Below are 25964 nucleotides of genomic sequence, written 5' to 3'. Positions count from 1 at the left end.
AACAATTAAATATTTTGCGTTTTATTACAACTTCCGGTTACCTTTTCGTCACAATGTATGTATACTTAATTATTATCATAGAGTGTTGGCTAATTGTTACTTATCTTTACTAAATACTCCATATAAATATAATATAAATGTAGGCTAAGTGAACTTGCACTTTAAAAAATATAGCATTATTGTTGTTTTTGTTTTCAACCTTCGGCGCTAATGTTATCAGTTAGCGCCTTACAACTTTGTTGTCATATACATTATAATGAGTGCGTGTGTTTTTGTTTTACTTGTTGTTGCTATAGGACCATGCATTGCCTGCCGCCGACGTGGCCTTAAGCTGTGGCCAAAAGGCTGGTGACTGTAATAGCCAGTTGTTTTGTTTGTATTGTTGTATTGGTTGCATGCTGATATTGCTGCAAGCAACTGCTTTCGCTGTTGTTATTATTGCTATTTGCCGCAGCATTAACTGTGTTTTGTTGTGGTTGCTTTTAGCTCAGCCACAATGTTGCCCTCTGAACGCCGTGCTTTGACCGCCGCCGCCGATGGCGACCGGCGCACCAGTTGCAGCTCGATGGCCGCTGTGTGTCCTTCTGCTGTCGCTGTCGTGTCACCAATACTACTTAATCGCATTTTCAACACATAATCAGCACTTTCCGCTGTGGTTGCTTGCAACAACGCCGTCGTGTCAATGGAAGCTCTGGAAGAGATGTGAAAATTTTGTATGAAAAAACGTGTTTATTAAATGTTGTTGGAGGAAATTTTTTAATGACTTTATAAGTTTGCACTTTTAGAAATGCTTGTTGTTGTAAAATTAAGTTTAAAATGCTTTTAATAAATTTAAACTCTTGAAAGCGTGACCTCGCTGTCGCGTATCTGAAGCGGTTAGAAAATTATGCAAGTTCAGCAGCAATGACGGGCACTTGTAAGCGTTCTTTTTGTAATTCAACTCTTTCACTTTGACATTTCTCAATAGTCGCTTTGCCTTTTTGTTGCAAAGGATTCCGCTGAAGTGGCGCCTTTTGGTCATATTTTATTTCCCTTCTCTTCTCTTGCACTTCAGCTGCTTCTGCGAGCAACACAAAAGCTTGTCAATACATAAGGCTCTCATGCATACACACATACACAAAAACACACAGATGCACTCACATACTTACTCTTGCGCTTTTATTCTAATCCAACATTCCCTAGTTTGCTCTAGTTGCTTCTCAATATGCCTCGAGTACACATCCTCAATGCTACCTCCCATATCTTGCTCGGCTTTGTGCATATCCTGCACATCCTTGTTGTCCTTGGCGTTTGGTTCGCCTACGCAATCCGCATTGTCCTTCTGGTCCACTCCACGCCACGCATCACTGAGCACATTGTCCTCATTGCAGTGATCCGTATTGTTGTTGGTCTTGATGTGGTTGTTGTTATTGTAGTTGGCATTATTGCTGTTGCTGCTGTTGTTTGCACTTTCGTTTGCGCCCGCTTCCAGTATGAGCACCACATCCGTCAGAGGCTGCCGCAATGGCACAGCGACGAGTGCGCGCTCATCACCAGCAAAGCTCAATATTGGCAGGCGATGCTCCACTTTGACATGCCGCTGTAACTGTGATGAGGCTGCAAGTAAGTGAGGCAGTGAGTGTAGAAATTCAAGACTCAAAATTCAAATGAAAAGGAAATCTCTTTCTACGAAACGATCTTAAATGTGCTGGTTTTAACGATATGAGATTTTAATTTGTTGATTTAAGGCGCGGTCTTTGCTTGAAAAGCCCAAGCATGTGGAAGCTAATCGCACAAGAAGCAATGCGTTCAAATTCAATGTCTAGTAACAAAAAAGGGGTTAATGCAAAGAGGTTAACGCGGGATGACGAGCAGATCCAGTGTACCACTAAACAAAGGAAGTTGCCCAACTAGCTTTCGACCAACTCTGAAAGCACCGGCGCTATTTATAATACAAACCTTGTCTATCAATGTTTTGAATATTACGAACTGTGACCGAGTCGAAAATAATATTCGCCTGAATTCATATGAATCAAACAAGCAATTTCGGTTTTATACTCCAAAACTTAAATATTGGTTCGGTTGAAAATTGGAAGCAGTTTCTGTATCAGATTCACCCTCAAACAAATTATGATATATAGCCGTTGGATTTTAAGCATCCTCCAAAGGACTCGGAAAACACACAATTTTTAATCAGGTTATTCTCAAAATGCAATTATCCAACAGGTTTGGTCGCTGTCGGGATAATAAAAGAAAAATAAACTGACAGTAAGCTTCGTTTCAAATAATGTAATCAGGGATCCAGGTTTATACTCAACTTAAAGTTTGAACTCTCAGTGAAAAATTTTAAAATCTTCTGCTTCAAATCTGTCATCTCGAACTTTTCAATAGGACCAAGAATATATTTTATGGTTATATCTTATGCGTTTAATCGTTGTAAAGGGTGTTTTTTTTGACATGTGGTTTTCAATGAAGCAATACTTTTTTCGAAGTTGGCCTCTTAGATAACTGTTACCCAGTTTGTTTGCCATTTCATTGTCGACATATTCGCTATGCAAAGTCGGTAATTCGAGAAATGCAGGGATCGATTTCGCAGCAAGTTTACTCTAAATAACCCGAAAAAGTCCATCCGCAATTGCGCACAACAATTAGATCTGTGCCCATCCACTTCAAGGAAAATTTTACGGAAGGATCTTGCTTTGCTGATTTACGAAATCCAGCTCGAGCAAGCATTGAAGCCGAACGACCACTGGTCTATTGGCGCAAAGCAAGATGTCTATCGCTCCTGATTTGAACAAGAAAATTTTCTTGAACTATGAAGCTCAATTTTGAGTGAATGGCTACGCTATAAGAAAAATTAACGCATTTGGAGTAATGATAATCCAAAAGTCACTGTTCAGACTCCGTTACATTTTCAAAAAGTCACTGTTTGGTGTGCTCTATGGACAGAGAGAATCACTTGTCCATATTCTTCAAAAATGAAGCCAGCCACAATGTTAGAGTCAATTGGGAACGAGAGCCATGGTTACGGACATTATCGTGCCTGAATTTGATGATGTTCATGTGAACGATCTTTGGTTCCAACAAAGCGGCGGTTTATGTCATACAATCAGCGGCAACAATCAATTTTTTTAAAAAACATTTTTGGTGAGCGTAAATCTTGTATAAAGTCGTTTGTCTAAGCAAAAAATTGTCGAGAATTGGGCTTGGTACTTTCGAAAAATTTCCACGCTCCCAAGTACAGTAGAGGCAGAGGCTGGGTGAGATAAATCTATATCTATTCTCTTAAACTCAATATTAAAGTTTCCGCTCTGGTGGTTATTTTTATCATATTATTTGTTATTTATTAATTTTGGTAGACACATGAAGTCTAAACAAACGCCTAAGAAAACTAAAGAAACTTACGAACTTAAGGGTTTTAAGTGTTATTTTCCTTCTAAATTTGGATCTCCCTAGCACTGCTTCAAATAGCACTGGTCCGAGAAAGCTTATTATTGTTTGGATCTTAGGATGAAGTTTACCTTCAGTTGCCCATATACGAACATAAATATTCATAGATCGTTGCTATTACACAATTGTCTCAAGCGATCACATAATTAAACCGAAACCTACCAACATTCTACTCACCGTTGAATTTCTGGTCGAAACCGTCGCAAGGACAACGAAAAGCACCAGAAGCAGCTTCACGCAACTGCTTGCGAATAATTGCAGGTGCCACACTGGACAAATGCGCCATCGAAGGTGTGACTGCTGGTTGCTCCGAAGAACTGAAGGTAGAATTAAGAGCGGCAGCAGCGAGACACGCTTCAGTGCTTGTAGCCGCCATTAAGGGAGGCGGCGCATCCTCCGATGCTGCTGAAGAAAAGAGCGATGACGTCAACGACGATAAAGAACGCAATGACGAAGTTATTGATGATGACTGCCCCAAGCTGTCCACTGGCGATAACAACGCATTTTTGTGCGCCGTAATAGCAGTAATTTCTGTAGCGTCATCAGGCAGCGCACGGCATGCTTCAATTGATGCAGCCAAATCGTTAGCATCCACTGAAGTGGAGAACACACCGGACGAAAGCGATGAGGCAGGTGTTAGAATTGAATGCGCCGAGGCGGTGATGTCACTGCGACTGCCGCTGCTGCAGCTGCCACCAATGCTGTTGTTGGAGTTTTTCCTGCTGCTTGCCAACGAGTCTTCGCTGCACTGCATCCGAACGGCAGATGTGCGGAGCATTGCATCTGTTGCTGCTGGCTGGCAGAATTTATTTAAATATTCAGTGGAAGAAGTCAGCGTGTGGCTGGCGGGACGGCGCTTGTCCACGTAGAGCAACGTGGATGATGGACAATTGCAGATTTCATGCTGTTTGTTGTTTTTGTAGTCATTAAAGATGCTTTGAGACGGCGATTGACTTCGCAGCATGGACGGACAACGTTCCACGGCGATGGCGATGACATTGGCTGGTGGTGCCGCTGTTGACTGGCTGTCAGTAGTGCTGGTGGCAGGTGAGAGCTGTTGTCGCTGCCTTTGATTTTGCTGCAGCCGCCACGTACTCAATTGCGAATGCGGTTGAACGTGCTGTTGCTGCGGCGATATTTTTCCATTTATCCATTCTTTAACTGCTTCGAATTCTTCTTTTTCCGCTTCTTCTCCTTCCGCTGCTGGCTGCTTGTTTTCGCACTGTGATGTGGAGTCATTTGTATTCGGTGCGGCTGTTGGTGGCGGTGTTGCCGTGAAAAGCTTTGGCACGGCATTTACCTGCGCCAGCTCGCTTGTTGTTGTAGCATTTAAAATTGTTTTTCTTGTTGTCGCACAATTCAATGGCATTGTCATCGCCATCCTCGTCCCGGTCTGCTGTTGCGTGCGCATTAACAATGCGGGAGTTTTCGTTTCGGCTGCTGTGTCTGCCACCACCTCACATATGCCGCCGTCGCCAGCGCCGCCATTGTTGTCACTCAAAGTCGAGTGGTTTTGTGAATTTTTCATCACCGTTTCCACTTCGCTGCCGGCATTTCGCACAGATCGATGCGAAATGGATGGTGATGGCGATGGCTGGTGTGGACGCGAGCTGGAGGGTTCCACACGTACGTGCGTCACTGTTGCTGGGGTCGTTGCACCAGCAGACGTCGTCAATCCATTATCAATGCTGCTCATACCAATAACTTTGCCATTCAGTTGTCCACTTGTAGCTGCTACACTTGTTGAGAGATTCTCCGTGGATGTGGCTCTGGTATGCCATAATTTCATTAGAATCTTTTTTCTTTTACTCGCACGCTTCGTCGCACACATTTCCGTTGCCGCAGCTGTGTCTGCCATCGGCGCATCCACCTTCGCGGCGGTGTCTGTTTCATTTGTGAAGCTAAAATGTCCCAGCTGCCCACCACCGGCTGCCACATGTTGACCCGCACACGACGGCGCTCCGCTTCCCTGTGTCGCTTTCAGCCAGCTCCGCTTTGCGTAGATACTCGCTGTTCTAACTTCCGTTTGCGCATCGCAGTCATCAATCGTTTGTTTGGCCGCCTCGGCGCGTCGCCAACGTCTAGTCAGCACTTTCGCTGCACATTGTGCGCCCGGTCCGTATAACTTCTGGCGTAATTTGTCTTCATTGCCGCTACACAAATTGTATGCGCTCGTGATAGCTGCGTAGATTTGCTCGGCAATTAAAGCGCGCTGTGGCGTGTAGCGGTCCCGGCAGACGGGACAACGTTCGGCGCGTATGCGACAGTCGAGGCACAGCAAGTGACCGTTCTGGCATTGCATTACCGGCGGTGTGATGCTGTCCAAACAGACGGGACACTCGATTATGGTCAATATGGATTGTACGATGGTGGCGAGTCGTTGCAGTGTGCGTGGCATTGGCGCACAGCAAATACTCTGTGTTTGGATGTTGTTGTTATGGAGGAGTGATTAGGAGTGAGAGCGAGCGTTGTAAAATATAAAAAATTGCAATTATTTATAATGTGAGTAGAGGAAGTTCGAATGAATGATTGAAAGTCTATGAAGTGATTGAATGCTGAGTGGAATTGGTCGACTGGTCATTAATTATCGGACAGTATTTGTTGATTGCTATAGATAATGTGCTTTCTAAATTTTATTTTCAAATAAGTAAAAGTATTTGAAGTTTTTCTTGAAGGTTATATCTAATGTGATGAAATTGGTCTTAAAATCTTAAATGTTAAAGAGGAATAGTTGGTAGTATGTTCCTCAGCAGAGTAATAATAATGCCTTACAGACTGTGAAGAGAAAGTTTTCAACAATATTTTTCCTAACAGACTGCTCTTCTGTTTGTTGTAAATCCTTTATTTTGAGGCATTCGAAGGTTTGGTTCTTAATTTAAGCTTAAGATTCTTATGAATTGTACAACCAGAAGCTTGCTGTTGTTAACGATTCTCAATTGCCAAGAAAGCCGTTGTATTTCTGGTAAATGTCTACTATTGCATTACTTATGGTATAAGTAGGTATATAAAAATCGTTTATGGACCAAATCAGTTCACAGGAGTTTTGGTCGAATACTTAAACTTTAGGTTTTGCTGTTCTGCTAAGAAGAATTAATATTTTTGTCTCGCATATATTAGTTACTTATCAAATCGTGGATACATTTTAGTACCAATCCTGAACCAAGTTTAAAGGTCAAATATTTTATGTTGTTTTACGTTAATCTCGCATGGAATAATTGCTAGGTTTCCAGACTAAGCAGGTAGATAGACCAAGGCCTTATGCAGAAAATCAAGCACGTGTTATTTTTCAATGCGAGAGTTTTCACTCGTTTTTGTGTGGCTCAAAACACTTCTGTCACGTATACGACAATTTATCACTAATGGAGCATTCTTCAATGCATATTTGTTTCAATTTTTCAATAGGAGAAGAAGTGCAGTGAGAATGTCCACGAGATGGGTCGAAGCTAGGCGGGAAGATTGGAAGCGAAGTCTTCTGTTAGGGTTCCTACGTCAATCTTAACTTTTTTGTACAGGTCCTCTGTAGTGCTGCTATTAAGGTGACCGTAGACGTAGTGCTACAAAGTACAGCTTCTTTTAGGCAGATGAGCATAAACTCGCAAACAGAGCGCCAATAACAGCGCTGCTCTTGAACAAACGTGCGCTCAAAAGAAATCAAGAAGTATCTGGAGTCACTATAAATAGCATCAAGGTACTTCATCATCAAGCTCGTTTGGTTGGCTAGTCATAGCCAGCTAGTAGAGGCACCCTTGCTCCGCTTACATTGGAAGGGAATCGAATAGGATCTCCATCTTGCTTCTTGCGTTCTAGCACTTACTCAATGCACTTAACAGGCACTGTTCGACGACGCGCTACTGTGCGACTTCGGGTTCCTTTAGACCTAGGGGCCTAGCACGCAGGAGATCTTCTGAACTACTTACTTGCTAAGCAAAGTTCATCCTGCCGCAATCGTAGCGATTATTGCTGGACATTGTCCAATATCAATTCATGCGGTAAGGCCAAAATTCTTAACGGACGCAAGTTATCAATACTGTATGAAGGAAGGGGAAATGGATATATAAAAGCGCTTTCTCCTTCATTTTCCGGGATTTGCAAGATTGATGTTGAAACATTTCGACGGTCTTACCATCTGTGAACTAGGAAACATAGCAGAAACTGATATTACCCTTATCAACAAATTGTTGATAGGCTGAGCGCTTTGTCGATCTGTGAAAACCTTATGATCTATTGTATAGGAATTTTCGGTTAAATAACTTATCGGCGTTCTAAGCGGTTTCTTGTTAGAATGTACCTCATAATACACATGGTTCCCTATGTGATCGATAGAAAAGTCGGAGCGTATTTTTATATGCGAAGCAAATATCTTTGGATGTGAGCTAATCTGGGAGAAAATTCTACATCAAAATCTATTGACTGGAAGTGAGGACGTTAAGAATATTGTAATATGAGCTTTCGTTTGGTTTTTCGAAATTATTTCTAGGTGAAGAAGAAGAATACTGAGTGATCAATTTTAAGTGTTCTCTTTTTACATATTATTATCATGAGCTTATTTGCCACATTTGGAGTTTTTCTATGCCATAAATTATCCTCAAGATTAAATCCTGATTCACGCTCTTGTAAACTCAATTTACTGCTCTTTAAAAATCGCTACTTCTATTCAACAAAATTTTAGAAAAATTATTTAATAAAATTCCAGTCGCCATTCTGTTTGCCCCATCCGCACCGTTCCCAATGTTTCCTTGATTTCTCTATTTCTTTTTGCACATATCGACCACAATGTGGCTTACAGAGAGACTAATCACTTTTCAACTGCAAAATGAGAACGGTTGCAAGGTAGACTAAGCAGTTTTCGCTTTCACTTTGCTATTATTTCCACACAAACTATGCCATAATTTACTTAAATCAAATCACACATATATGCACACACACACACACACACACACATATATATATATATATATAAAGGCAAAAATGTGAAAATGTTTGTGAGGATGCAATGTGAATGCAAAATTTACCTCCGGGTCACATTTGAAATCACTACCACAGTTCCAGAGCAGCAACGTGACATGTCCTGATTTGGCTTGAACCAATTTTGCAATATCCGTTATGCGCAATCCCAACACGTCTTCGCCATTAACCTAAAAATGAAATTTTAAAAATTGTATTTTCCGCATTTTGCAAACGAACAAAACGAGCAACGCTCGCGCACACCCGCACACACACACGCATACATACATACATATATGAGAGCATTAGAGTTCACATATGCAAGTGAAAATAGAACGGCATAAATCACACACACAGCCACACACGAAAAATCTCGTAATAGAACTAAATGTGAAGTAAAGCGGCAAAGATGCAAGTTATATACAAATATATACATATATATATGTATGTATGTGTCAGTTATCATATGCTTGCGAGCGAGAGTGAATTTGTGGTTATATTTACCTGCCAGTTGCCTTGGTATTTCTACACGTTGTTGTTGTTGTTGTTGTCATTGCGGCCAAATTGCTGCAGGTTGTTGCAGTATTCACCAAATCAATGACAGCACTACAACAACACAATACAACAAAACCTCAAAGCTTACAGAAGGGTAGACAGGACTATATGAGTACAGGATAGCATTAGGTTAGCACACTTTTGATTTACCCAGTACCTCGAAATAAGCGAGAATAAGTTATATTTAGACTCCTGAAACCAGGAGCTTCTTTTCGCTGAATAAGAATAATTCATTGTTATAGCAATATAAAACTGTTTTAAATATTTAACAGAACATTGCAGTTTACACCATGTTTCAATGGCTAACGAGCGTGATTATGAATAATGGAAATCAAGACCACTCTGCCGTAAACTAAAGTTACTTTCAAGCATGGAAAGTTTGCTGATATCTCACTTCGGTTCTACTAAAGATGTTGAATGATCTTGCAGTGTAGAAATACCTTACGCCATGAGAATACTTCCCTCATTCAAGAATGTATATACATATTTATATGGGGATATATGGGGAAACCCGAGAGCCACTTATTCTCTGGATTTTCAGAAACAGTTAGACAAAACGAAAATTGAAATTTCGGCTTGCTTCCGAACAATGTCTAACTAAGCCAGATCCTTAATCCATGCAGCATATTTTTTCATAGACTATACCTCGAGGTATTCCTAACAGCACTCAAATTTCGGTTTAAGAAATTTTTTACAAACAATTTTATTTTCGCATGTCTGGTTATGTTAGTTAGCGAACTCCAACGTCGCAGCTTATGAATGTTGCATATTTGGATTTACCGTTATTATTATAGCTAGGAGTAAATAGGCAGTATGCGATCCGACATCAGAAAAATTCTTGTATCGTTTCCAGAAGTCGTCTGCTAAGAAGAAGCACATGGACGAGCCAAGATCGTTTGTAGTACAACACACATGAGATAAAATGAAAATACCCTGGAATTGGAAGTAATGTTATCTTTTGTTCTTAGTGGTGACTGAAGGCTTCCTCTCCGTAATAATTAATTTGCAGAACTTTTCAACAAAACAAGGAAAAAATTTAACTCCGGCTACACTGTAGCAATAACATTTTTTTACCTTGAATTGTTATAAAAAGATATTTATCTTGCTCTTGATAAATCAGTTTATATGACAGCTAAATGGTATAGTAGCACGATTCAATTCCCACAAATGAGTAGCTTCTTGGCGCGAAAAACTCAGATTGATATCTCAAAAACTGAGGTATTGAAAGTGTACATAGAGACAAACATGGCTAAATCGACTCAGCTGAGCCCCCTGCTGATTATTTATATGAATAATCTATACGTAGGTTGCCTTTTATATTTCGGGATTCGAGAACAAAAACAAATTTTAAACAACGAAAATCGATACACTTTTGCAGGCGTTTGAACCAATTATCGTAGCACTTTTGCCACTCTGATAGAGGTATCTCCAAAATATTTCTCTTGAACCCATCCACTGCCTCTTCAGATGTCGAAAAGCATTGACATCTTTGTTTTTTTTTTTGTTTTTGCGAACGGCAATAAAAAGTAGTCATTCGGTACCAAGTCAGGACTGTACGGAGGATGACTCATCAAATTGATGTTTTGAGTGCTCCAAAAAGCAGTTGTTTTAGTCGATGTGTGAGAGCTCGCGTAGCCGTGGTGAAGAGTGATCCGTTTTCGGTGGTTGGTTTTCCTGATTTCTTGAAAGACAACTGGCAAACAAATGGTTGTATAACGCACAGAATTTACTGTTTTGCATTATTCCGATGTTATGGTTGCCATACGTCCAGTTTTTCTAAAAATACAGGCAAGCAATTGCTAGAAGTGCTTCGGGAGCGAAAAATCTTTTGTTGGATTCGGCTCATCTTAAAACATTTATACAGCCGAGTGGTGTTTACTGTCGGACTTATATTATCAACCATTTAACACCCCACACGATGTAATGGACATGTTTTGAAGCACCGCTCTCGTATTTTATTAACATTTCTCTCGACCAATCGACACGAGCATTTCTTTAAGTAATTAAAGAAATTTGTTTACAGTCAAATATTCATGCAATATTGAATGTATGCTAGTCCCATTAATGCCCATATAGTAGCAATTTCACGCTAGGTCGCACTACGATCTTGCAATATCAGTTTGCGCACAGCCTCAATAGTTTCCGGAACAACAACAGATTTTGAACAACTTTCCCGAAACTCGTCTAGCAGTGATCCACGACCTCGATTGAAATCACTATACATACTATCGATGAATACTAGTACTTTATAGAGCTTCATCGTCAAAATGTAATTAAGTTCATCCCTGCGCTTTTTATGAGCTAATCCGCGACATAAGTTGTAATCGTGCGATTTGATTCCATTTTCTGGTTTAAGTTACTATAAATAACACAAATAGCGTTCGTATGTGAAAACGTTCTGAGTATGCATGCCATTAAAAATGTCAAACTTTACTATAAAGTTTTATAAAAGATTGCGAAATATAAAGGCAACCTACATACGATCTCCGACGTTACCTTCTTGGTATCTTCCCTAATGATAATTGAATATGCTTTATACTAATTTATCGAGTTCTTTAATTCTCTCTTTATAGAGAGGTAAAAAAATTCAAGGATTGTTTAAGATCATAAGTGACCAAAAGATTCAACTCCGGAGCCAGACGTACAACCTTGTGGTTCTCAGAATGACAAAAACGATCGGCCCAAAACAATATTGCTACGGAACTAACAAAAAAATAACGCTTGCTAAAACTAAACTAAGCTCAAGAATAACAGCCAACAGTGAATTAATGACGATTATTTCGTTAGTTTTGACTGACCCACCGTGAACCAAATGCCGTCAGCCAACTGTGTTGTGTTGTTTATCTGACAGGACGATTATGATGACCACAAATCTTAAAGTTGAGGCCACCCGCTTCGAATTTCGGTAGTAAAATTTAACAGTTCCAACTCATTGTTGAATTGAATACCTTTTCACGATGAAATGACAAACTTTACTAAACAGAAATGTGAAAAGATCGGGAAAAAGTATGGCGTCGTTTGTTGTCTCTTTTGGTCTACTATTGAAAATATGTATATAAGTGGGGATATATACGTATACGGAATATATATATATAAGAGCGGGTCGATTTACAAAAAACGAAAAAAATAGCGTATGCGGGAAATACTCTAAAGATCTTTCTGAACATCGTTGCACAAGGAAATACATTTTCGACCCGCTCTAATAAATGTAGATATGAATGCACAGCTAGCTTTTTAAGCGGTTTTATGCACACAGACATATCAACTATATGCGTATGCGTGCGTGTGAGCATATATATGTATATATATTTAGTTATATATCCTGTGTAGCTTTTTGACAGTCGCTTTGACACGTTCCTCCGGAAATGTCGATCGCAACGCTTAATGATTTGTTGGGTGTCAAAACCGCAAAATGGAAAATCGATGGCTTAAATTGACGACATTTCGCTTGAAAGCCGAAACAATGACACAGACTTATTGCTCCAATTATATTTGTGTATACTCTTATATTTATCTTCTGATAGTCATGGCATTCCTGGGCCAGAGTACAAACTATTTCATTAAGTCAATTACTTATAAGCGATAATTGTGCCGGTAAAGCTTTATAGCAAATGCGTGGTAACATTTTATTAACTTGTTGATTTACCGTCAGAAATGCAAAATGAGTGAGCTGCGCTGGTCTCTCTTACTTTTCGTTACTCAGAAAATTCAAACTCACTGCCGTTCAACTGCTGTATCGACTGCACGGGCTAAGCCCACTTTAAGCTTACTTGAGTGTACTCACATACATACACACATTTGGGAGCTTTTCCATCGAGCTAAATGCTTTACAATTTGGAAACCAGTTTGTTAATTTACACAGCTTCCGCAGCTACTTGTTATTGTTGTTACACTTTGTTGTTGTTTATAATGGTTTTATTCGCTAGCTAATTGCATAGACGCATTTTTGGTTGTATATGTCGCTATGTGTATGTATGTATGTTGTATATGTAAGTAACTGGTTCTAGTTTGCTCCCTGAACCTGACCTTGTCTACGATTAAGTACCCATTCAACTTCTATGCTGCGTAGAGTGCGTACTCGAAGAGTGTTGGTGCAAGAGCGGCTGGAAGGTGGCAAGAGGGTTTCATTACATGCTTGAGCAAGTGTTCCGCTAAATGTTGGAAATGCGGAAAATATGTGCGTAACACATTTCAAATTGAAAAAAAAACTTTGGAGTGACCTTTGTTAATAAAATGTTTTTAATAGAATGTTCAGCTGAGAATGTTCTGCCCACTTATAATTTAGACGTGATTTTATTATGAGTAAATACGTGTGGTTATGTGAATACAGAGTTTAGTTAGTTAAATCGTTATATAAATATCTATTTTCGGGAAATAAGTAACATTTTCGACGATAATTTAACGGAAATGATTATAGGTTTTGTAATGAAGATCAAAATTTTTTTAATTTTTAGCAGGTTAAGTGTTCTGTCAGTTAGTTTCCGCCAATTTGTGCAATATCTCATGCATCCCTTTCCAAACTAGTTGGATTAAAATTTACTTCAGCAATGTTTCCCAGCATTAGCTCTGCTTATGTTAAACTCTATCTTTCTCATACACACTTGACAAGTACTTGAAGCCAAAAGCCTCTCGAAGTAAGATCTCAAGTATCGAAAAAGCGCCTTGCATTCATTATCTCTAAAAAAACTGGCATTAGGACAGCATCATCAGCTATACAAACTGATCGATCAAAATCAAGCTCCTGAATGGAAATTTATTAAATGGTGATACGTTAGAGGTATTTTTTTCAATAGCCTTTTATTAACAGATCAACAGAGAGTCCTGTCAAACTTCCATGTTATTTTTGTTCAATATCGTTTGGCATTTCACCATGGAAAGACTTACGCCTGAACAGCGTTTATAAATCGTTCAACTTTATTACGAAAATTCACGTTCTGTAAAGAATGTGTTTAGCGTGATTCGCTTAACTTAAGGTCAGTGTAATCGGCCTACTGAGCATACTATTCGCCACACTATTACCCACCTTGAGACCCAGCATTCATTATTGGATAATATTCAACCGTATAGACCACGTACAGAACGCAGTGAAGTTAACATAGCCGCCGTAGCTGAGAGTGTAAACAAAGACCGTGGAGAGTTGATTCGGCGCCGTTTGTAACAGCTCGGACTGACCTATAAAACATCTTTGCGTATTTCACGTCGAAATTTTAAATTGAAAGCATACAAAATACAGCTTGTCGAAAACTTAAACCGCTCAACCTTCCCAAGTGTCATCGCTTCGCTCTATGGTCTGTTGAAAGTTTGCGAGAAAATCAGCCGTTTTCGAGCCAACTTTTGTTCAGCGATGGGGCCATTTTCTGGCTCAATGGGTATGTAAAGAAGTAAAATTGCCACATTTAGGACGAAGAGCGACCTAAATATATTCAAGAGCTGTCATTTCATCCAGAATAAATGAAAAAACCACGGTTTGCTTTGGTTTATGCGCCGGTGGAATCATGGGTTCATATTTCTTCAAAAATGATGCCGGTGAGAACATAACCGTCAATGGCGACCGTTATCGCGACATGATAATCCACAATTTGATGCCTGAAAGTGATTTCGGCGAAATTTGGTTTCAATAAGACGACGCCACTTCTCACAGATCGCATCAATGAGTGGATTTATTGAGAGAAGCAGTTATTTTCACGTTTTTCGCCAATCAATTGGCTCCCAAGATCGTCTGATATCACACTGTTATACTTTGTGCTGTGGAGATATGTAAAGTCTAAAGTCTATGTGAACAATCCCGTTTCGATTTAGGGCTTGGAGAAAACCATCACGCGTGTCAATCACCAGTTACCATCGAAATGTTCGAAAGGGTCATTGAAAATTAGCCTCAAAGGATGAACCATCTGAGACGTAGCCACGGCCAACATTTGAAAGAGATAATCTTCAAAAAATAAATGTTAAATGTTAAATAAATGTTCTTGTGAATGATTATATGAGTATGATAATAAATAACATTTGAATTTTCTATGTTTTTTCTTTAAAAAAGTGAGAAACCTCGAAATAGATTACTCTTTATAAGCTTTTATACCATGACTTTGAGAGTACTAGTACAGTTTAGGTTTCTTCCCAATACTCAGTATTCAAAGTAGTCATAATATTAGACTACACAATAACCGTAACTAGAATAGAGTCTAAATTTTTATTGAAAATTCTTAAGCAAAAGTGTCTTTATAGAAATATTAATATTTTATTCCAATGTAATTCTTAAAATTCAAAATTTCTCTCCAACATTTTCAGGGCAATTTGATGAAATACATTACTTGAGTTTGAAGTGTCGGTAAGCTGTCTCAAAAGAAGGACTGTAAACGTTTTCGTGGCATTCTAACACTAAGTTTTGCAAATACTAAAAATATGTTCATTCTGTTATAAAACACATCTGTCTTAGAAACAACGATATTTGAGCAGCGCTTAAATCTACTTAAGTAAAATAGTGAGTTAATGATATAATGTCATTAAAGCCTTGTTAAGTACTTTGTAAGCGCCGTTAAACAAGCTTTAATTACAGTAACAATATGAACTCAGAATAGTTTTCATATGAAACATGTTGATTGCAACAAAAGCAATTTTGTCATATAAGACTTAGAGTATAAAATTTAGACAGCTGTTTTGGTTTTTGAATGATATCCGGGGCAGAATTTAGTACCTAAAATAGTTAGAAAAACCTATGCCATATATAAAGTAGATTAAGTCATTACCAAGTTCCTACTTCATTGTTTGCTTTTCAACCTCGTTAAATGCTCTTCTCTACTAGTATAATAGTGGCAAAACGTTGTTGAAACAGTAACGCTAGAATCCATTACTTATACTCTGTACTCTGCTGTATCTATAAGTATACATTAGGCGGGTTGATTTGCAGTGAGCCAACAAAAAATGGGAAAATTGCGTAAGCGGCAATTGCTCTGCGGATCATTCTGAAAAACTTTGCCGAAGAGACAATGTGTCTGAAATCGGTTTCGAGCCAGCGTTTTTTAAGGTGAAGTTTTTTACTGATCATAAACATTTATTCAACAGTTTTTGAGATATCCAAATGAATTTTAGTATGGTGCACTTTGATATTATATAGATCAGATGTTGGAACCGGTCAGATCGGACAACTACCTTTATCACATATCTCCCGTACAAACGATTATTCAGACTTTTTAAACTTCACCCTAAAAATATCTGTCTTAGACCCATGGTCTTTTGGGCAAATTTGTTCAGAATGATCCGTTGAACATTACCGCATTCGCGATTTTTCGATTTCTTTACGTGATTCAAAAAAAAAAAAAAAATCGACCCGGTCTAGTACTCATATATATGTATCCTACATTTTACTGCAATATTTGCAAATATGTGTTAAGTAAACCCTTTAGAAATTTTCAAAACAACTCACATTGGCACAAGTGAATATACATGTACCTGTAAATATGTGTCTGTAAATATATATTTATATACAAGCATGTATGTCATCAAAACAACTGTACATATTTATTTAAGATTGTCGCGGTTATTATTATCTTGTGTGAAATATTATTCGTGCAATTCCAAAGCAATTTAATTATCAAAGTCAGTTCAGTCTATTCGCAGTTACCATAGAAATATTTTCTAATTATACAAGTATATTTTCAATATAGACACATCACAAGTAAATGACGAAGCAAAATATCAAATATCTTTTTTTATTGAATAAACACTTTTTAATAGATCATGACACTATTTATCAGCTTAAATGTATTAAAAGGCTTTTTAGTATTGCTTGTATAAATTGTTCTGTTCTTAACTAATTGATCTCCCAGCGATGAATAATGTTTCTAGAAAAGCCAAAGTAGAGTTAAATACAAATATTTCATAAATCTTTTTTTGGTTAGAGCTAAGTAATGCCTTAGGTTTAGTGTGTTCAAGCGATACCTATTTAAAAAGAAGTACTAATATATTAAAGAAAACAACTCCAAAATTTCAAACAGTCCAAACCGAACAATCTGCGAATTAACCTTACAGTAATCGGTAATGATTCTGGACATAAAATTGATTTAAGAATAGTAATCCATACCTTTTTTAATATATGTAGACTATGAACAATTGGTGTTTCTAAATCTGTTAGGATTCTAATGATTCATTTTAATATGTTATAGTTTGTCATACTCTTAATTATAATGTAATAGTTTCCTTCACCAAAGATTACTCTAAATAGATATAAGGATATATTAGGTTGTCAAAAAAGTCTTGCGGTATTTTCGCTAGTTGGTGCTGAAAGCGCGTAGTTCTAGTTTAATTCGTCGCATCGGGTCATGCTATACCTTTTTGGAAAGCTCATTTCACGCGCTAACACGTGTTTGATTGATTGTCGTTTCTTTTAAGTCGTTCGTGAGTTACAGCGTCGCAAACATGGAGCAAAATAAAGAGAAAATACGGCATATTTTACAGTACTCGTACTACTACGATAAAGGCAAAAATGCATCTCAAGCCGCCAATAAAATTTGTGCAGTTTATGGACCCGATACAGTTTCCATTTCCTCCGCACAACGATGGTTTCAAAGTTTTCGTTCTGGTGTAGAGGTGGTCGAAGATGCGCCACGCTCTGAATTGGTCGAAAGAGACCGGCATAGCATCACCGGCATCACCGGCCGTAGCATCGGTCAAGAGCTGGGCATGAGTCATCAAAAATTCATTTCAATTTCAGTAAAAAAAAAAAAATTCAATAAAAATACCGCTAGACTTTTTTGACAACCCATTATCTGATACCCACATATACATATAAGTAGATGGAATTCCTTACTTCACAAACTATTTGACCGAGATCAAAAAAGTTTCTTTCATTTCATTGTCATCGAGTTATCTAATCATATTTGGAGAATAAATGAAATTAGACCCAAACACGCGTCTCCTCGCTTTATATTTCAAGTATAATCAGCGTAAAAAATGTTCCAAAATCCAAATCTAAAAATGACCAAAAAAATCCAAAATTTTTTCTAAAATATATATTAAAATCACAGACAAAATTATTTGCCGACAGTTTTCGCGTTTGGTGTGAATGAAGTACATACTTGTGCAATAGATAAGGCGTGTAGAACAAGAAAACATCTTGTGGCAACAAATATTTGTGTTTTGCACATGAAGATGGAAAATGTGTGTTAAGTAAATTAAATAGAGCCACGTGACTTTGCATAGTGGTATCGCTAAGTATAATAAAGGCTACAAAGAATTTAGAATAATTGTAAATAAGAAAGGACGATTTCATTATGAACCATGATTTAGTGTTTTTACATTGAACTCTGTCATTTGCATTTCGTTCTTCGGCATAAACACTATTTTGTGAGCATATAAGTAAAAATCTCTTGAAATGCACTAAGAAAATTTTAGCCCAAGAAGGTTTAGTATAAAACATTATACCTGATTTTTTCTTTACCAAAATATACATGAGCTATATTTCCAACATTTTTTTTTTGCTTTATTTCAAGTGTCCAATATTTTGACCAACCCATCATTACACCCTGAAGATTTGCTGAGCAATTCTAGAGCTGCTTCAAAGAAACAAACTTTTGCGCGATTTCTTAAAGACTTTTCATCCTATAACTGACTCCTTAGAACCAATCTTGTATGAGAATAAAGTCCAAGCTATTGCTGAACTCTGGTACGCTAACTAAAATACTACATGAAAAAAACTAAAATATTATGAATATTTCCCATATTTCGCAAGCTGAGTCAACCACGTAATATTATAATTAGAACAAGTGTTCCAAAAATAAGGTAATATTGAATGCATGCCAAGATATCAGGTTTGCCAATGCGTTATGCGTATTACAAAACGTCACAATTGTTTACGAATTCAAAACAAAAGCAAACGCAAAAACAACGAACTGTATGCATTTGCTGGCCTCGTCATGACTTGCATATGAATCACAAAAAGAAATGCGGCGTTTAATTACAACTCGCATTACATTAATATTTAGTATACATATGAACATGTGCATGAGTGTATGATTGCCTCAAAACAAAACTGAGTTAATGAGAGGCATGAATGGAAAATAAAAAAGTGAGGGTTTTAACAGAAACTCTCAAACGCTGAAAATATAATAAACCAGAAATAAAGAATAGTGTGAATAAATTTCTATCAAAGGTTAAAAAGTAATAATAAAAAGGAATATTAAAAAAAAAAATAAAAATAATATAAAAATAGAACGAAAGTAATTGTTGGCAAAAACGACAACAAAAACAGCGCAAAAACAACACATGTACAAGTATTATGACATCATTACGCCATAAAAGCTATATAATTATAGCAACTATTTTTTTTATATTTGCACAAATCAGAGAAGATTTTAATTGGCATTAATTTAATAGAGCGCGTGTTCGATTGTCAATATTTTTCAGCCGGTACTGGTGTAGCTTTTATAAGTGATGTGAAAATTGTTAAGTATATTTAGAACTGTAGCTAGAAGTTTTATTATTGTTAGAAATTTATATTACTAAACTTTATTTTTAATAAAAAAGTGTGTCATATCTTGAAAGGGATTTCAAAACGTACTAAGCAAACAGCAAATATTAAGCGAATGGTGAAAGATTGGGGAAATTCTACACCTGATTGCCTTCAAACTCCACTTTTGTTCGTTTTACAATTCATACAAGAAGGTAGTCATTGAAATATATTTAAAATGTATGTCAAAGCGCTGGGAAACAATAACTTATATAATTTCCAAAGCAAAAATTAAGCTGAAGGCTTTTTAAGGCTGTAAAAATTATAAAAAAGCAAATTCGTAGCAAATGTGAAGCTGTGCTTTGAATACTCATCTAAAACCCTTCAAATTTTGACATTTAAAAGCGCTTAAATTATTTCTTCTTTAATATATGGCCATCCCTCTTCCTAGTTGTTAAGGTTCTAACAGCGTGCATGCTGTAGATTGTGAACCTTACCGCACGTTAGCTGCAAAAGATCTATGGCAGCAGACGATATGGCGTTCCCTCAGCACTTCCTTCTGTATTGCTGTATTGTTTGTGTTATCAAGGCATAAAGGCATTGGGGCTCACACTTTGAGATGTCACACAGAACCAATGAGATTGGAAATTTTTATTGGACACAAGCTGCTTTGCTCACTTATAAGTTCGAATTAAAGGAGTTCTATTTTTATGGCATCACATAATACAATTCAGAACCTATCTCATTGACTTGATATTGAAGTTGTCCTTTCTTCAGCAAAAATTACGTATACGACATGGCTGTCCTGGCGAATTTAGAATGTGCTATAAGAATTGCATTAGAACGATATGCTTAAAGATTACAGTACATCGGGAATTATTGTGTATATATGTAGTACATACACAATTTGTGTATTACACACTCGTGTAATATTATTAATGTCAGAAGTAGAGAAGAAAATAGTACATTGTCTTCTGGTGGTGAAAATCATACAAAAAAGTATTACACAGTGAAAATTTCATTTTGATGCGAATTTAGAAGTCGGTTAATATACAAAAAGCGTGTTGAATTCTAAATACATATATTATCAATTATCAACACAAGACAATTTAAGCTCAAGAAAAACTTAATCAATAAAACTGAGCTGCCTAAATTTACGATGCCTAAAATCTTATATATAAAAATGAATCGCAATATGTGTTGCCAAGCGCATAACTCAACAACGTCTGGACCAATTAGGCCAATTGTTTTTTTTTAATGTTCGTTGAAGTTCAAAGATAGTTTTTACGGCGAGAAAATTTCGAATAGTTGCCGGAAAACGCCTATATACAGCCCTTTTCTTTTTCCCATAAGGGCTCGAGAACGGCTGAAATAATCTTGATGAAATTCAGAGATTGTTCGCTGTAGATCGGAGAAGGTTTAGAAAAAAAAACAGTATGCCTTTTGTTAGAAAAAATCGGAAAACTGAACTTTTTTCACACACAATTTTCTTATATTTTTTCAATTATTTGAATCGTTCAAATTTGTCATTTGCTATTCAAAAGAAAAATTATTGAAAATTATTCAGTGAAAACGTTATGTGTGTTTCACTCAAAGTGATCAACTACAGATTGAAATTTGTTACGAAGCAACGAAGAGGTCGCGCTAATATGGGTCGGCGTTCTTTTGCCATCAACGTATAGCACCCCAAGCCACATGAACGAGTACTCCCAGGATACGATGACATACGTGCGGAATTATGGATCGCTGTCAATCAGCAAGCGATCGTCTGGATGTCAGAGCACGACTTTTCAAACAACAGTTACAATGTTTGATGCATTTCATCTTGAGGCAACGTATATGTGGTGCTGTTAGATTCTAGATGTACTCTGTTGAGTGGCAAAGGAGAGGTTTGTCGCACGTTTGGAGAATGGACAAAGAGTGTATTTCAACCCAGAGAATTCAGATTCAAAGTCAAATTCCGGGAGACTTGCGCTCATACAAATCGATTGATCGTCTTGACAATAAAGACGATGCCGTGAATTATACAGTGGAAGTTCTAAATTCTTTGGAGAAGCTTGGTATGCCACCGCATCATTTGCGTCTCAATGTGTAATGGAACCCGACTGATTGTGACGCATCTATCGAATACAAGGGGGCAGAATGTTTGATTCTACTAATTCCTTTGAGTTCTATCGATGTTCTATCGACGTTCAAACGTGTTCCGTTTCCAATGAAACTTGCATTTGATATGACAATCAACAGGACACAAAGATAGTCGGATAGTGTATGGCATAGATTTGGAAATGCTATGTTTTTCACATGGCCAGATATACATACGTGGCGTGCTGACGATTCTTTTCTGTACACCGGCATAGAAACCAAAAAATGTTGTTTATTAAGCTGCGTTACATTAAAAAAAAAATTAAGTAATAAATTTAACTTTCTTTGCATTTCAAAACACATAATATCACGCAGGAAACGGCTGCGGGGTCAGCTAGTATATTATAAAAATAAATACTAGTAAATTGGTGTCATGGAAAAAAGTTCCCGTTAAGGTCCTGATAATCTCAAAATCCTAATGTTATTAGTCACCAAAACAAAATATCGCTTCGGAAATCATAAAAAATTTTCAAAAGATATATAGCGAAAGGACCCCAATTCATGAAAATTTTAAATCTTTCTGAAGGTACAATATGTCTTTTTGTCTGGTCATTTGTTGAAACCGTGATATAGCTACCTTATAAACATCTCGATCAATTGTCTAAGGAAACGGTACAATCTTTAAAAGACATAGGAGCAGCCAGCATAAGCATAAGTCATATATCTGCCATACAAACTGATTGATCAAAATCAAGCTCCTGTATGGAAACTTTTCTAAACCTTTAAATAAAATGACTTTGAGAGCACTAGTACATTTTATGTCTCTTCCCAATACTTAGACCCAAATTCATCATCAAATTAGACCAGTTTACACAGTAACCGTAACTGGAATAGACTCTGATTTATACTGAAAATTCTTAAGCGAAAGTATCTTTATACTATAGCGAAATATCAATTTTTTTCCAATGAAATTCTTACAACTTACATTTCTCTCCTACATTTTGACGCCAATGTGACGAAATACATTATTTCAGTTTGAAGTGTCGGAAAGCTGTCAAAGGAATGGTGGTAAACATTTAAAACTTACACAGGTGTTTTGGTTTATGTGTGACATTTGGGGCACAATTTAGTACGTAAGACGGTTAGAAAAACGTGTGTCATATATAAAGTAGATTAAGTCATTACCAAGTTCTTAGTTCAGAGTCAATTTCTGGCTTCCCGACAAATGTTTGCTTTTTTACTTAACTCACATTTTCTTCTCTACTAGTACAATAGCGAAAGTCTGTATCTATAAGTACACATTAAGCGGGTTGATTTACAGGGAGCCAAAAAATGGTAAAAAACGCGTTTGCGGGAATTGTTCTACGGATCATTTTGAACAACTTTACATAAGACACCATGGGTCTAAAACCGTCTTCGATCCTGCGTTTTATTCAAAGAAACACCGATATTTTAGACCTTCACTCCTATCTAGTGGATTTCTCTTCCAAATTCCTACTATTTAAACAAACTTTAGCAATAATATGGACATTTATGTTTGAAAATTTCTATTTTTAAATTAATTGGTTTTATCTTAGCATAGTTAACGGATTCATATATCTCAGTTTCATAAATATTTATCACATAATTATCGCATATTATCATATTTTGCATATATTAATATTTTTTTATATTTTTATACTTCTGCAACATGTTGCTACAGGGTATAATGGGTTTGTTCACCTAACGGTTATAGGTATCACCTAAAACTAAGAGAGATAGATATAGATGTTCTATCTAATAATCAGGTTCTAATAATCAGGATGACGAAAAGAAGTTGAAATCCGGGTGACCATTCGTCTGTCTCTCCGTCCGTGCGAACTGTAACTTGATAAAAATAATTTAAAGGAAAGCTTATGTGAGCAAACAATTTTAAAAAAGTAAGCGTGGCACCGCCATCCAATATATTTAATGTACAAAACTCCTAAACCAATGAAGCTACAACAACAAATTTGCTTAGCGCACATGATATAATAATTACTGTCGAAAATGGCTGAAATCGGAAGATAACCTTGGTCACTCCATATAACGGTACTGTTAAAAACTATTAAAATAAATCAATAACTAAATACGCCAGAGACAAAAAAATTTACCTCCCTGTGAAAATTGGACGATGGGCGTGATGGCGACCAGTTTTTGGTAGAATCACATATCTCGGAACCCAGCCAACCATTTCGGCCAAACTCGATAAGTATCATTCGTCTAACATTCTTATGTTGCAGTGCGAAAATAGGCGGTATTGGACTTCAATCAAGCCCATTTTCCAAATAACAGATTTTTAAACTTTATCTGACTCTTTCCTTTCCAGTGATCAAATCAAGAAGCAATTAATATAACGAGATTAAATTTTGCTCGAATAATGCCTTTAGTGTATGCCACTTTATGACCAAACATTTTCCGAATTTAATCAAAACAGTTCAAGATCCTAGGTACCGAATATGTGGACCTAAGTATCTATAGTTGACTATTGACCGAAAATATAGGTCAGAGTGTCAGATATATAATTGAAATTGAGGGAGTATACTTTCCTTACAGTAGTTTTTTTGCTATCAAAAATGGTTTGAATATGTTCAATACTTCCCTTACCCCCTCATATACCTAATAAAAAGATTTTCGAACTTCCAGGTGACTTTATAACGCATATATCGGGCAAAATGTGAGTTATCTTCAAAAAATTGAAAGAGCGTGTTTTTTAGTGTGTTTAGAGTGAATAAAATCGGCTTAAAATCGCCCTACACCCCATATAATTAACAGACACCAACTCAAGAATATAATAAGATGACAATATGCGCATATTATTATATTTTACGACTTTACTAAAATTCCGCTTGTGCTATTTGGTGAATTTTTTTCTGACATTGAATTAATTTTGTTGTTGAATAGTGTTGCAACGCTTACACTTCTAAGCGTTTGTGCTGAAATTCTTGAATTACCATACTTTCAACTACAAAAAAGAAATAAAAATATTTTATTACTTCAAGAAAAAAAGCTGTCTGAACGAGTTATGAATGAATACTGTAGGAATTTTTCACTTTTTGCTAAACAAACCTTAACACAGCAAATGCAGTATCACACACACACACACATGCAAGAAATAACAATTGTCAGTTAATTGCATTTTATTGCATAAACATTAAATTTTTATGCTTTTTGTGGAACTTACTGACCTCCAGCACACAATCGCCCGGCTGCAGACCGCTCATTTCCGCTGCGGTATGTGCATCGACCGCGCTCACCTAATAACAATGGAAATCGAGAACGAATGCATCAGTGAAAACGGCAAGGCAAAGCGGTTAACAAATAATATTACAAATTACATAATGCAACTATATGTATGTATATCTAAGTATTGATTTTGTTGCGCTCAGCGATTGCGGGCCGAACGCATAGTAACTAGATTAATCGTTAAGCATGCGCAACGAAGCACTTGGCATCACTCATACGCACCCACGGATAGGGATCCCACTTGGTGCGTGTCAAATGGAAGCCACACGAACCCGTTATAGTCTTTCGTATGCGCAACAAACGCACTGACGGCGCGTAATGCGCGTAAATGTCGTCAGAATCAAAGACGGCTGCGGGGTCTTCCTCATTTTCGCGTGGTATTTCTTGGTGTGTAAAACCATTCTGTAAATACGAAGCATTTTCACAACCATTTGCAAATTCGTTCTTCATCGTCGCGAATTTTCCGTTAATTTACTTTACACCCGTTACATTGGTCGCGTGTATTCCATCAATCGCGGCGTCTAAATTCTACTGACTATGCAGCGCACAGCAGATCGTCTTCACACCGGTAGGTGCCGACAGTTACAATACTCGTACACTTGCATATTTAAGAGCACATATGTACATGCATACAAACACGTATATAAACAATGGCTCGGTGCGGCTAAGATCGTGTGCGCGCGCCGCAATCCGCTCTGCTAAGCCAATTTCGATCGCAGGTGGGCTATGCGCAGAGTTGCTACGCGCGCACACACACACGCACACTTATGTTTGAGAGAGCGCGGCTATCCACAATGCGCGCTCAATTTGCATATTCACGTGTGAGCGGCAACAATGCTTCATTTATTGGTGCGGTGTGTGTGTGTGTGAGAGCTGAGAGCACCAACTCGTTTGAGAGATTTTGGAATTTTTCTCAGCTGTGCACAAATTTTGTTTGTAATCTAGGGCAGAGTACGGTGATGAAATGTAAATTATATAGTTATTTATTAATTCACGCTGTGGACAGGTTTACGAGCCAGTTATTTATTTTAATGATTTCTATTAGAAGTATATTGCTCATTCATCAAGGTCAGCGCTGGGAAATTGATTCGCGTTGAGTTACTAGTAATGGAAAGAGAAACTCGTTTTCTTTTTTTTGGGAATTAGAGAGAATCCTTTAAGCATAGAAGCTGTAAACCTTAGAATTTGTTGCAAGGAGCTAAGAAGTGCCAAAATCTCAATATCTCAGATTTCAAATGATTTTTAATTA

The 25964-nt window shown here is 37.3% G+C and overlaps 1 protein-coding gene across 1 annotated transcript; it reads right to left on the bottom strand.

The window, feature by feature from the left end:
- Positions 1-19: 19 nt before the first annotated feature.
- On the bottom strand, positions 20-25234 carry LOC120782453. Its single transcript, XM_040114741.1, has 6 exons — positions 24938-25234; positions 24658-24726; positions 8442-8564; positions 3607-5845; positions 1149-1596; positions 20-691 (listed from the first exon to the last, which is right to left on the bottom strand). Exons 1-6 carry the CDS (start codon positions 25163-25165, stop codon positions 457-459), a joined length of 3342 nt encoding a protein of 1113 aa, XP_039970675.1. The 5' UTR covers positions 25166-25234; the 3' UTR covers positions 20-456.
- Between the last annotated feature and the right edge of the window lie 730 nt (positions 25235-25964).

The sequence above is a fragment of the Bactrocera tryoni genome, chromosome 1 (genome assembly GCF_016617805.1).
Source record: "Bactrocera tryoni isolate S06 chromosome 1, CSIRO_BtryS06_freeze2, whole genome shotgun sequence".
In the NCBI taxonomy this organism is placed as follows: domain Eukaryota; kingdom Metazoa; phylum Arthropoda; class Insecta; order Diptera; family Tephritidae; genus Bactrocera; species Bactrocera tryoni.
This window is presented reverse-complemented; position numbering and strand designations above follow the sequence as displayed.